At 42.6% G+C, this 14,321-nt stretch overlaps 1 protein-coding gene across 1 annotated transcript in view; it reads left to right on the top strand.

The window, feature by feature from the left end:
* nonC (serine/threonine-protein kinase Smg1) overlaps positions 1-14,321 on the top strand; it is a 1,312,439-nt gene that overhangs the window by 629,441 nt on the left and 668,677 nt on the right. The window contains exon 25 of the mRNA XM_080284159.1: positions 5,034-5,184. Within this exon, the coding sequence (XP_080140285.1) occupies positions 5,034-5,184 (151 nt within the window). The remainder of the gene's footprint in view (positions 1-5,033; positions 5,185-14,321) is intronic.

The raw sequence follows: 14,321 nt of genomic DNA, 5'->3' as shown, positions 1-14,321 counted from the left end.
TGAAGCTTGGACGTAGTTGGAGAGACACAAGTCAAGAGTGAGAGCAGTGGAAATGAGTTATTTGAGAGGAGCCTGTGGAGTCACATGGAGAGACAGACTGACAAATGAGGATGTGAAAGAGCATTGTAGTGTGGATGTGGATGTGATAGGAAGCATTAGGAGAAACACACTGAGGTGGTTTGGCCACGTGGAGAGGATGGAGAGTGAGAGACTGACGAGGTGAGTGTATGTGAGTGAGGTGGAGGGGGGGAGAGGGAGGGGGAGACCAAGGATGAGATGAAGTGTTTGAGTGGAGAGGTATATGAGAGAGGGGGGTCTGATTTGGTACCAGGGCAGTGAAATGGTGGGGGACAGAGTGATGTGGAGGCGATTTGTTTGTGGCCACCCCGTATGGGGGATTGAGGCATCTGGCAATAGATAGATAGATAGATGATTAAGAATATATTTTTTTAAATAATATTGTGTGTACCATGATAGATGTTCAGTGGTCAAACACAAAATATTCTTTGTTGAGTCACTTAGATGTCCACACTGTTTTGTACCTTATCTGATGGGCGAGAATCCATACCCCAAATGACAGTGTTCACTCCACCTGTGACTAAAACACATTAATCTAAGTCTAAAAACAGTTTATTAATCAGTCTGAACACAAAACTTAAGTCTAAAATACCATCAAAATTGGTAAAAAAAAAAAAAAAAAAAAAAAAATCCCATTGCAAAACTGAGGGTAAGCCTATGATAGGCGAAGTAGGGTGGTATTTCTGCCCACATCACTATTCCAGTGTATCATATCTAGAGGTATCGTAAATCGGGGTTTGCTTGTATATTGAATGTCTGATGAATGGGAATGGAGAGAGCAAAGTGACTGTTAACATGATTTGTTTTGGTGGTGTACGGAGAAGGAATGCAGTGTCAGGAAACTTGACACTCACAGAGGTGAAAAGCCACTAAAAAACGGGAAAGCAGCTAGGGTTGATGAAGTGCATATAGAGATGATTAAGCGTTGCGTAGAGAGTGGAAAGAAGAGCTTGATTTAGGTATGTAGTAAGGCTTGGATGAGTGAAACTGTGCCAGTATAGTGAAAAAAGGCAGTGATTGTACTCCTGTACAAAAATAAAGGTGAGCAAAGTGAGTGCAAGAATTATCATGATGTATGTCTGTTGAGTGTTGTAGGGAAGGTATACAGAAGAATTATTATAGAGAAAGTAAGACAAATATCAGTTGTCCTAGTGAGTGACAAACAGAGTGGCTTTAGGAGTGGCAGAGGATGTGTAGATCAAATATTTACAGTGAGACAGATAGTGGAGAAGGTGTGTGAGGTCTGTAAGGTGTTTATGGCATTTATGGATCTGGAAAAAGCATACAGCAAAGTACACAGAGAAGGATTGTGGAAGGTTTTGTGCATGTATGGTGTAGATAGTAAACTGTTAGGTGCTGTTAAGAGTTTTTATGATGGTAGTGAAGCATGTGTAAGGGTAAATGGGCATCTAAGCAAATGGTTCATGAGCAGTATGGGTGTGTGACAAGGTTGTGTGATGTCCCCATGGTTGTTCAATATGTACAGTACCCTCGCGTCCAACACGCGTTTGTCCAGCACGATTCATGTCCAGCACGGAGAGCAATAATTAGTAAGATTTAATTTGATTTAATTACTGTAACATGGGTGCATTAGGATAACACAGACGGAGCTCTGAGAAGTGGGCGAAATCCGCAGAGTTCGCCTCTAGCATGATCACCCCCGGTCCAACACGGTCATACTGGATGTTCCTGTGATGCTGACAGCCAATAAAAACTTCCAATCAAGTAGCCTCCCCCGCCCACTGTCTTGAGGTGATCGTGATGTCGTCCAATTAAAAACGCTTCTACTCTCACATGATGTTTTGTTTAACCCCTTAAACGCGGCCGTGTACAGTCGTTCCCCCCCCGAGTGGCAGGGTTGTATCGCGGTCTGAGTACCTGTAGGAAAATATTCGCCAAAAATCAGAGATTAACCCTAGAACATTATACTTGGTGTGGCAGATAGTACTTACATTCAGCTTTCTCCAGAGACAGGTGTTGAGCCTTCGTGGACTACCCAAGGACTTGTGGAGACTTGCAAAGTTGGGTAACCAAATCTTCACTTTCACACCTCCAACAACCCGGTTTCCCCTCTACCACAGCCTCATTCTGTCACAGTAAACTTTATACTACAACGTAAAGGTAGTTAGGAACCCGTATTTGTACAATAAGCACTGAAAATAAGGCTAAAATCAACGGAGCGTACGGCTGACATGCACTGTGGCGGCAGTCTTCCCGTCACTCAACAAATCATTTCCATTTTCACAGCTAAAAACATGTATACTACATTATTTTCAATCATATTACTTCCCAAAAGATCACCACGGCGCGCTTTTTATTCTGCCTTACGCCCGCCACTTTATTCTCGTTCCTGTCGGCCGCTTGCATTGACTGGGAAGAGCTAGAACTCGCCATAATGTCACTTTGAAAGCCTGCAGTAAACTGACGCTAAACAGGGGCAAACCGTGAGAAAAAAAGCTAGTGTTACAACTGGGGAAACAAGCGTTTCCTAGTAGCATAAACTGCTTGTGAGAGGAGAGCGCAGATTTACAGTTCTGAGCGCTCAGAGCGCTGCCATGTATCACAGCCAGGCTGGCCGGGCCGTGGTGGTGGGGGGACGGGGGGAAAACGCAATACTTGGCAACAACGGAGGTCAGTAGTACAAAGGTAAAGTATGCTAGTTGTAGCTAGAGGGTGATGGTACTGATAGACAATACCAGCTGGAGCCTGCTTGCCCGTGGTTATTCAGAATTTACTAGAATCGAAAATGCGACGCTCCGCCGTTATGTCCTTTTTGCCGAGCGTCGCTAACGAGACGATCCGCGTTTAAGGGGTTAAATTTCTCCCGCCACAGCGCCACTCAATTGCATAATTCGCATTGGAAGGTGCTTTTTTCTTGCTGCATTTTCTGCCCTTTTTACTGCATTTTACCTTGCTCATGATGCCTAGGAAGCCTTCTGAGAACCCCAAGAAGCGGCGGCACCTCCGTCAGGCCACCAAGCTAGAAAGCATCGAGAGGAAGAAGAAAGGGGAGAGGAAAGTTGACATTGCCTAGGCCTACGACATGAGTGAAGCCAACATGAGGACCATAATAAAAAACTAAGACAAGATCCTGGCAGCAGTGAAGGCTTACAGAGTGCTAGGACAGGCAGAAGCAGGACCTTCCATGGCTGTGGACGAAGATAGTGATTCTGAGTGTGATTTCAAAGGATTTATGAGGGAGGTTGAGGAGGAGCAGCAGCCATTACCTGCTAGTGATGCCAGCAGCCATCCTCCGGGGACCCAGTAGGCCTACCTACAGCCTTGGACACCACCTCCCATTCCCAGCAAGCCCACCAACACTATCCTAAAAGGTTAGTTATCATTCATAGCACAGTACCATTTATTATAATTACAGTAGTACCAATATATGTATAGGTATATGGTAGGAATTTAGGGTGACTTTTCCTTGGGTTGCTGACATAATTCATTTTTCCCCATAAGCTCAGTTGTTTGTCCAACACGTGTTTGGTCCAACACGGGACCCATGCATGACAATATTACCGTGTTGGACGCGAGGGTACTGTATATATATGGCTAGGGTGATGAGAGAAGTAAAAACATGAGTAATGCTGAGAGGGATGGCATTGGTAATGAATGGTGATGGATGGAATATCTCAGATTTGTTGTATGCTGATGATGCAATGCAGCTTGCAAATACCAGACAAGAGTTTGGTAGATCTTTCCAGAGTTTTGTTGATGTCTGTGAGCATTGTGCCTTTAGAGTAAATGTAGAAAAGAGTAAAGTGATGGTTATTGAGTGAGAAGGTGACTCCCAGTGTGATGATACAGTGAGTGGAGAGAGATTGGAATTGGTGAGTGTTCAAATACCTGCGTACAGTGATAGAAAAGAGAGGAAAATGTGCAAAGGAAGTGAAAAGTAGAGTAATACAATGAAGGAAAGTAGCTGATGCTATGAAGGCCTTGATAAAAAACAGAGGCTTGAGTGTTGCAGCTGCACAAGGCCTACATGAAGGAGTCCTAGTGCCATCTTTAACATATAGATGTGAGAGTATTTTATGGCGTGAAAATGAAGTTAAGAGAACAGCAGTGGAGATGGGATTGCTGAGGAATGTATGTGGAGTACAGAGAGTGGGTAGGATATGGAATAATGTGATTGGTGAAAGATACAGAGTGAGGAAGTCTTCTGACATCAGAATCGAAGGGAGTGTTCTGAGATGGTTTGGTCGTGTGGAGAAAATGGATGACAACAGAGTGGTGAAGAAGGCACTGTATATCTGAGTGAATGTTGAGGAGGGAGGAGGTGAGATAGGCCAAGAAGAAGGTGGAGAGATATGGTGGATGAGTGTGTGAGGAAGAGAGATATGGAAATTGATGAGGCTAAGGGACTGACAAGAGACTGAGCTGGCTAGATGAATTTTGTGTGAAGAAGCGCATGACCAGGGATTCGGCACCCCTTTTTTATCATGACAGCGTTCGGACTGACTATCAGATAGGTATATGTGAAGCTACAGAATGTGGTGAAATTGTTTATGGCCTATCTGATGGAGTGTAAAGCTGCAGAACATAGTGAATTTGCTTTTGGCTATCTGATCGAGCCAAGATTCCAGTGGCTTGAATGATGAGTGAATGGAAGTGTGACCCATTGAATTGGGCAAACTTAGTCTGTCTGGACGTTGCTACTCCTCACCCTGCCTTAGGGTGGGAAAGGAGGTCCAGATGATGATAATGATGATGTGAACTTTGAAAGAGCAGCCTTTTATGTATGATGCAGCCTTTTATAATCATCGGTGAATACTCTGTTAGTTGAATTAAAGTTGTGATATAGAACAATGACCATACATTATTTTGTCTTACAGGATCCTAGGTTTGCACTCAGTATCTCTCAGGGGGTAAAATGGACTGCTTGTTTAGCTGATACATGAGTGTAGGAAGTGTCTGATTGATGCATAAGTTAATCTGTTCAATCATTACAGCTTCAGAGCATCCTTAGTGAGAGCAAGGGTGTTGGACGTTTGCATGAGGGCTGGGAGAACACCAACTTGATGAGCCTTCCAGCAGATCTTATTCCTCATGTGTCTCGCTGGGCCAAGCTCATTGCCAGACTCAACTCCACTGTTACACCCAGTAAGTAGGCCTTTTTTTTTTTTTTTTTTTCCCCACCAACACCACTTTTGCTTTAGTGGTATGGAGGGTGACTTGGTTTGTTGTATATTAAATGAGCTTTAATATTAAGTTTAAAGATATACCATAATCAGGTTATTGTTGTTGCTCAACTTTGGTCCATCTGATGAAGCAGATTTTTCAGCTGCAGGTAAACAACCACCCCTATGAAGTTGTCCCATAGGTTCTCTGCATCACTGATGTGTCTGCTTCATAGAGTAGCATGCGCTGTCCATTGCTATGTTATGTGTATTATATTGCATGGGCCTATTCTACAAGCAGGGCATGTGTCATCAGTGTTTCCACCCAACCCAAATCTAAGCTGGTAGCTGATGAGGGCTGGGTACGTAATGTGGTCTAAGCCAAACCAGGTGAACTCGATCATCTCTATTGAAGGACATCTCCATTGGGTGGACGTCAGAATAAGGGGCTTGTGTTATGGAGAGTGGTAGGTGGTGGCGACCATCATCCACTCACTTGCTGTAGTGCTGCCTACTTCTTCCTTAGTCTTTATCATTCTTTTCCTGTGCCTGCCCTCCCCTCTTCCTATTTCTCCCATATTTTCTGTCACTACTTATTACCGTATTTCGCGGCATGTAAGACGCAGCATTGTGAAAGACGCACCCTAATTCTGGCAGGGCAGTTCTGTGAAAAAAAAAGTTTGCCCCAACCAAGACTGCAGTAAGGTTTCTTGATAAGAGCCATTACCACACAGATACACACTCACCTTTCAGAATCTATTCATTACTGATCATCAGCCTTTGGTTTCTTTTTTTATATACAAAGAATGGTACAGGAAAAGAAAACAATGCCCCTTCTTGACAAAACGTGACTGATATGAGCCACTATCACTTAGATACAACACTCACCTTTCAGAATCTATTCAGTACTGCTCATCATCCTTTAGTTTCTTCTTTTATGTACAAAGAATGATACAGGAAAAGAGAAAACAAAACCCCGTCTTAACAAAACGTGACTTCAAACCACGAGGCCATCTCAACTTTGCTGATAAATATGTATCAGTAAACTGATATAAACACTGTTTTTAATATTCTATGAATTTAAACCACAAATGATGTCAATAAATCTCTATTCTTTCATTCACTGACGAAAACATAAAATACAATGAATGTTCACATCAGTTCATTTATCCTAAAAGAACCCCGTCATATTCCACACCTGTTACGGAATTTCCTCACATTGCCTTGACTCAAGCACAATATCAGACGACTACCATCATTAATCATGCACTCTAACTAACCTGTAATTACCTCCACAAATAATATAAAAAGATAGCACTTGTAAATACACAAATTACAATGTTTTACAACCAAAGTTCAATTTAGCAAGGCTGCTTGGGAACAGGATAGACAGCTGTTTTTACTCTCTTCTCTCAGTATCACTCCTTCACTGTCAGCTATGTTTGCCTTGCAGCATCAACAATTAAAAATGTATGCTTCACTGATCATAATTTACTATAAACATTCATTTCAAAACATACTATGGTGAAAACATCCATTGCTACACCTTAGTAACACTGCTGCCTCCCAGTCGCTAGACAGCAGTCTCTACCCCTTCCTCTCAGTATCACTTCCTCACTGTCAGCGATGTTTCCCTTGCAGCATCAACAGTTAAAAATACGTTCTTCACTGATCACAATTTACTAAAAACAGACATTCATCTCAAAACATGTCGAGAATGGTGAAACTATCTCTTAGCAACACTGCTGCATCCCAAGCGCTAGACAACTGGCTCAACCCTCTTCTCCCAGTATCACTCCCTTACTGTCAGCTGTTTTCCTTCCAGCATCAACGATTAAAAATGCATATTTCTCTTACCAGAATTTGCTAAAAACAGACATCCATCTTAAAACATTCGAGTACTGTGAAAACATCCATTTTTGGTCTTAACACTGCTGCCTCCTAGTCGCTATGGTACACACACACACACGCACACGTACACACCCCATGCAACATTCGCTCACCTCTGAAACATTTACATCAGTCCGTTTTGGAGTACCCAGTGGCTTTATTATATGCCAAAAACATCAAAATGTATTTGGTTGTTCAATATAAATATCATCACTTAAGGACATGAAACATCTCAAACAATTTATTCATCCAAACATCGTCAGTGCAAGACTAAAGGTGTACAGCACCATTGATCCTAAATTTTCCATGGTTGCATCTGTCATGATCACCTAAAACCTATATTCACTTCATATTACTGACATGGTGAAAATTTCACTGCGTCTTCAAATCCTGAGAATTCATCACTACTTCCCCAGTCCTGAAGCATCACTGGAAGTCATCACCACGGTCATCATCACTGTTTCACTGTCACGTTCATACAGTAAATGGTCCTCAGTACCATCCATTGAATTGCTTATACCACACTTCATACGATTTTAACTTGGCAATCGTTTTTAACTGAGCACAGGCGATATTCAGACTTGGGGCATTTGATACAGCCCACATTAACCTCCTCAGTACATGTTTCCTGAACTGAATAAAATCATATGGCGAGCATGAATAAACTACACTATAAAATACATTGCTGGGCTGAAGGGATTATAATAAGCGGATTATCAGTTCCCTAGCCTGACTCTTCCCACTTCTACTTCCTTAACTACACCCACACCAAACTCTCACCTACACCTTAGGATTCTGGTCAAGTTTCTGGCCGTAACGTCCAAAATGGCAAACGATTTTTACAACCTAACCTAACCTAACCTAACAAATTTGGACGTTACGGCCTAAATGATCCCCATTGCCGATCATGAGAGCTTTGCTTAGGCAGCAGAGATGCAGAGAGTGAACGTTGTCAATCATTCTGATCGCTCTGCCTGCTAAGAATACAGCAGAAATGGCGGACGCTGATATGAATGCCCGTCAGGCACTGCTATTTCAGATATTGCATCAGTTATGCTACTCAGTGAATTTTATCCTATTTTCATAACAAAATACTGTAATTGGGTGTGCCCTGAGTTGCATAGACATTGCTAAAGTACTTCACTTGGCTGAAAAGTGAAGCTGCAACTTCGTTAGCTTGCTAGAGTAGGGTGTACGCTAGACACTAAACTGCTAAGTTGCTAAACCGCTAAACCCCTTGACGGTATTGGCCAGTTGAGCTGAAAACAATCCCGTGAATGCTTTGTGTTTTTGAACTTGCATGTTTTAATATCTGCTGCATATATACACTCACAAATGTCACAAAAGTAACTGACCTAATTAGGGTTACTGAATTTCCATACGTGACGAAAGTATGTTTTGGTGACTTGGCAGTTTCACTAGCCAGCATCTCTCCAGCATGATTGCTTTTGCTAGTTAGTTAATGGATGGCAAGCAAAGTGGTCATGATTGCCTTTCAGAAGGTTAGCAGACAGTTCACCAGTGATCATGTACGTTAGCTTGCTGGAATAGTGCGGATGCTAAACTGTTAAATTGCTAAACCGCTAAATATCTTCACGATGTTAGCCAGTTGAGCTGTAAACAAACCCGCGAAAGTTTTATGTGTTTCTGATCTCGGGTGTTTCTGAAATCTGCTGCATATACACACTAGTGTATATTATTTTTAAGAATAAAATCAAGTCTGCATACTGTAGAAGACACCTGTGGTTGCTAAGCATTGAGATGATCATCTTTATAAGAGTTTCTTCTCAGTGAAGCCTAACTAACCTGCCTTAGTCTAACGTGCAGGACGCATGGGGATATTTTAAGGTAACTTTGAGACCAAAAAGTGCGTCTTATATGCCGCGAAATACGGTACTTTTCTTTCCGTTACAGGTGGCTTTACATTGAGTGACAAGCCAAATGGTTTCCTGTAAGCCAAGAAACCATTTATAATGCTGGGTGGTAACCATATAACCAAACCATACATGCTCCCTACGTGTCAAGTGGGTTGGTGGAGGGTTAGTGCCCCTCCCTGTAAAACAAATAACTCAGAGTCAAATGGCCACCCCGTATGGGATTATGGCGTCTGGCAATAGATAAATAGGTAGATAGTATTATGGTGTTGTGATCAAGATGTTGTATTGCCCTGTACATAAAATGTTTACAATAGTCTCTCAAATATCCAGTGTAATTCAGCCAAATATCCCGCCGGATACTGCAGAAATGTTAGATAATGCATCAGTTCCCCCAGTTGGCTATCCCTTCAGCATTGAGCCAGATAATATGTCACCACCTAAAGCTGTCCGTCTTGATCCTCTGTCCTAAAAACTTTTCTGCATTATTACTTATGAGTAAAAATTTAAAATCATGTATAAAATACAATAGAGTACTGTAATACAGTACATCCGTGCACAAAAGTTCTTTTCATCAATCAGGGGACGAGGTAATCTGCCACTAGAGGTTGGGTTAATTACACACATCTACCTCCCAACTCCCCTTCCTTACCCCCACCAATGCACTGATTTCTTAGCTGGATGGATCGGAGATGTGAAGCTTCACTCAATCTCACGTCTTGCTGCATGTAATGTTACTTACATTTATCATACAACAGTAAAAGTCCAGTAATCCAAATGGTAGGGGACTGAGGGTCTTTCAGACTATTGTTTTTTTTTGGACTATTGGAAGGGACCTTTGAAAACATAAGAAATATGTACATGATCATTAAATAAAATGATATGGGTATACGTTGTAGGTGGGGGCGCACTCCATCCACTCACTCGATGTAGTGCTTCTTTCGAGTGTCTGCCCATTCCTCTCCTCCATCTTTCTTTCCTTCCATCCTCTTCTGTCTTCCTTGCCTTCATTCTTTCCTTGTCCCTCTGCCTTAGGCAGTTTCTGCATGAGGGTGACAATATGTAAGCATCATCGTCATCATCATCATCATCGTTGTCATCATCATCATCATCATCATCATCATCATCATCGTCATCATCATCATCATCATCATCATCATCATCATAATCCTGACCTCCTTTTCCAACCAAAGGCAGGGTGAGGAGTGTCAGCATCCAGACAGCCCAAATTTGCCCAATCGAATGGGCCACGATTCCATTCTCTCACCATTCAAGTCCTCGGAATCCAGGCTCTGTCTGATTTGCCAAAAATGTTTACCACGTACTCTAGCGTCACATAATCGTATCAGATAGAGTCAGTCCGGATGCTGTCACATTAAAAAAGGGTGCCAAATCCCTGATCATGCGTTTCTCCATACAATATTTATCCACCCATCTCGATCTCTTGTCAATCCTTTAGCCTCACTGACCTCTCTTTCATACACGAGCATCCACCATATCCCTCCACCTTCTCCTTGGCCTACCTTGCCTCCTCCCTTCTTCTATTTCGCTCAGATATACCTTTTTCACCAGTCTGTTGTTATCCATTCTCTCCACATGACCATTCCATCTCAGTAGTCTCTTCGATTCTTGTGTCCTCAGACTTCCTCACTATACATCTTGAATCCCCGTCTGTACTCCACATACATTTCCCAGCAGTCCCATCTGCACTGTTGTCGCTCTTGACTTTTCATTTTCATGCCACACCATAGTCTCACATCCATATGTTAACGTTGGCACCTACACTCCTTCATGTAAGCCTCGTGCAGCTGCAACACTGAAGCCTCATTTCTTATGAAGACCTTCATTACGCCAGCTACTTTTCTTCCTTGTGTCACTCTACTGTCCACTTCTTTTGCACATTTTCCTCTCTTTTCTATCACTGTATCTAGGTATTTGGACTCTCTCAACAATTCCAGTCTCTCTCCATTCACTGTAACATCGCACTGGGAGTCACCTTCTTTCTCAGTAACCATCACTTTACTGTTTTCTACATTTACCGCCGTTTTCTCAGTCTCCTAGGACTGCGCACCCGAGGTCGTCTACTAGCTCCCGAGAACGATTTGGTTTTCTCAGTGGCGTTTCCGAGGCCTGTGACACGGCCATTATTGGAACAATTGGGTGGAAGCACTCGACTGTTAATCAGGAAGGGTACACCGTCCGAGCTGGGCAGGCTGCTGTAAAATTTATGTTTATTTTTAAAAATAACATATGAAAATACGTGTGGTATGTACTGGGTAACGTTAGTACATATTATTTCGATGTTTTGGTGAAGAGTATTGTTAAAAATTTGTACACTCTCAAATGTTTTACAAGAGTATGGTGCAGCCACAGTAATACTAGCTATCGTCAACAAACCAGCTCCATTGTCTGCCTTGGCTGCAAGTCACCACTGCAGGCGGTTGGAAAAAGTAATACTGTATGTACATTCAGATGTACACTTAAAACAATACCAAATCATGTTTCCTGCCATAATTACGATGCCTTAAACCAATGGTACTGTGGGTAAATGTTCTGTGAGTGACCTTGGCTCCTCTTGCTGACCAGTTATTCAAAACACACTTTTAAAATGATTTTGGCCACGCAAAAAACTACCCAAAATATAATATACCTATATTTTTGCATAATTAAATATGATTGGTCACTATTTGGTAGTAAAGTAGTGCTAATTACAACAGACGGGCTTAATCAGTCTTGCCAGCTCAGTGCCGGTAACTCAGGCGCTAGGTTCCGAGGCACGGGTGCGAGCACCCGAGAAATTCATTGACTGAGAAAACCCTTTCAGTTTTTGGGTGCTGGCGTCCGAGGCTCGGGAGCGTGTGCCCGATTCGGGTGCTTAGGTGACTGAGAAAACAGCTGTCACTCTCAAGGCACAGTGCTTATAGACATCAGCAAAACTCAGCACTAGTCTACCAATTTCATGTCCAGTATTTGCAGGTAGTACTGCATCATCAGTATGCAACAAATTTGAGATATTCCATCCATCACCATTCTTTACCAATGCCGTCCCACTTTCCATTACTTGTGTTTTTACTTCTTTCACCACCCCATCCATATATATATATATTGAACGACCCTGGGGACTTATATTGTATGCTACTTTAAGCTTCATTTCACCTACCTGATCTTCAGTCCATCAACTATCAAGTTAAAACAAAGAATGCTAGACTCAGTCATGTTCTTATCTACTTGTCTATCTATAGTCAGATGCCATAATCCTGTAAGGGGTGGCCATTTGATTTTGAGTTAGTTGTTTTACAGGGAGGGACACTAACCTGCTGTCAACCCACTTGTTGACGTGTATGGAGCATGCATGGGTTGGTCATATAGTTACCACCTAATGGTGTAAATGGTTTCCTGGTTTTCAGGAAATCATTAGGCTTGTTACTTGAAAAGGAGAGAATTGTAATAAAAATCGTCAGAAAAGATTGGAGAACTAGGAAGAGAGGGGGGCAGACACAGAAAAAGAATGGTAAAGGCGAAGGAAGGGGTAGGAGCCTTGCATCAGATGAGTGGATGATGGTCACCACCACCTGTCACTTATATGTTCCTCCACAATAATTCATCCAATGAACTCTAGTCCCTGTCACCTCCTTCACTTCATCACCTTATCATCTCTTATACCTTGTTTTCATACATACTCATTTACCATATTAACTCACCCCCCTCTCTCATATACCTCTCCACCCCAGAAAAAGTGAGCAGATGGAGAGAACACTTTAAGGATTTGTTGAACGTAGAGGATGGAAGTAATGCGAGTATAAGTGGCTGGGGAATGGCTGGGAGAAGGAGGGAGGTGAGAATACAGGAAGAAATCAGTAGGATAGAAGTTGTGGAAACAATGAAGAAAGTTAAATCGGGGAAAGCCCCAGGAATTGATGGAGTGTGTGGTGAAATGCTGAAGCATGGGGGAGAGATAGTAGTAGAATGGATGTGGAAGATGTGCAGATTGGTCTGGGAGGAAGGTAGAGTCCCGGAGGATTGGAAGTCAGGTATAATTATTCCCTTGTACAAAGGAAAAGGGGAAAAAGAAGTGTGTGGTAATCATAGGGGCATTTGTCTTCTTAGTATAATAAGAAAAGTGTATGGTAGGATACTTATTGAGAGAGTTAGAGAAAGAACAGAGAAATTAGTTGGAGAAGAACAGGGAGTCTTTAGGAAGGGAAGAGGTTGTGTAGATCAGATATTCATTCTTAGATCTTTAGTGGAAAAGTTTCTAGAGAAGGGAAAGAAGTTGTATGCAGCTTTCATGGATTTGGAGAAAGCATATGACAGGGTGGAAAGTGTTAAGACAAGGATTGTGGAAAGTGTTAAGAATATATGGAGTAGATGGGAAGTTGTTGAATGCTGTGAAGAGTATGTACGATGGTGAGAAGGCTGCGGTGTGTGTGGATGGTGAACTAAGTGAATTTTTCTCTTTGAAAGTTGGGTTGAAACAGGGATGTGTCATGTCTCCATGGTTGTTCAATCTGTACATGGATGGGGTAAAAAAAGAGGTACAAGGTAGGGTAGTGGATGTTGGAGTGGCCCTGGTGAGAGAGGATAGTGTTTGGAAACTCCTTGTACTGTTGTTTGCAGATAATACTGTGTTGTTGAGTGAAGACGAAGGGGAGCTGCAAGGCTTAGTGGATGAGTTTGGGAGAGTGTGTAAGAAATGGAATCTAAAGGTGAATGTAGGAAAGAGTAAAGTGATGGTCTTTGAGAGAGGTGAAGTCAGTGAATGTACAGCGAGGTTGGATGGTGAGGAATTGGAAGATGTGAGTACGTTTAAGTACTTGGGTAGTGTGATGAGTAAGGATGGAGGTTTGGAGGGTGAAGTGCTTGAAAGGGTACAGCAGGGAAGAAAGGTTGCTGGTTCTTTGAAGGCAGTGATAAGAAACAGGGAAGTGAGCATGGAAGTGAAAAAGTTACTACATGACAGTATTGTGATACCAACTCTAGTGTACGGAAGTGAAGCTTGGACGTTGTTGGAAGGACACAAGTCAAGAGTGAGAGCAGTGGATATGAGTTATTTAAGAGGAGCCTGTGGAGTCACATGGAGAGACAGGCTGACGAATGAGGATATAAAGGAGCGTTGTGGTGTTTGATATGGATGTGATAGGAAACGTTATGAGGAACACACTGAGGTGGTTTGGCCATGTGGAGAGGATGGAGGGTGAAAGACTGACGAAGAGAGTGTATGTGAGTGAGGTGGAGGGGGGAAGAGGGAGGGGGAGGCCAAGGATGAGATGGAGGGATGGGGTGGAGAGGTATATGAGAGAGGGGGGTGTGGGTTGGGAGCAGGGCAGTGAAATGGCGGTGGACAGGGCGACTTGGA

The sequence above is a fragment of the Coenobita brevimanus genome, chromosome 100 (assembly GCF_032717465.1).
Source record: "Coenobita brevimanus isolate Jiangsu-jjx chromosome 100, ASM3271746v2, whole genome shotgun sequence".
In the NCBI taxonomy this organism is placed as follows: domain Eukaryota; kingdom Metazoa; phylum Arthropoda; class Malacostraca; order Decapoda; family Coenobitidae; genus Coenobita; species Coenobita brevimanus.
Note: the sequence above shows the minus strand (reverse complement) of the source record. Positions and strands in the feature narration are given on the sequence as shown.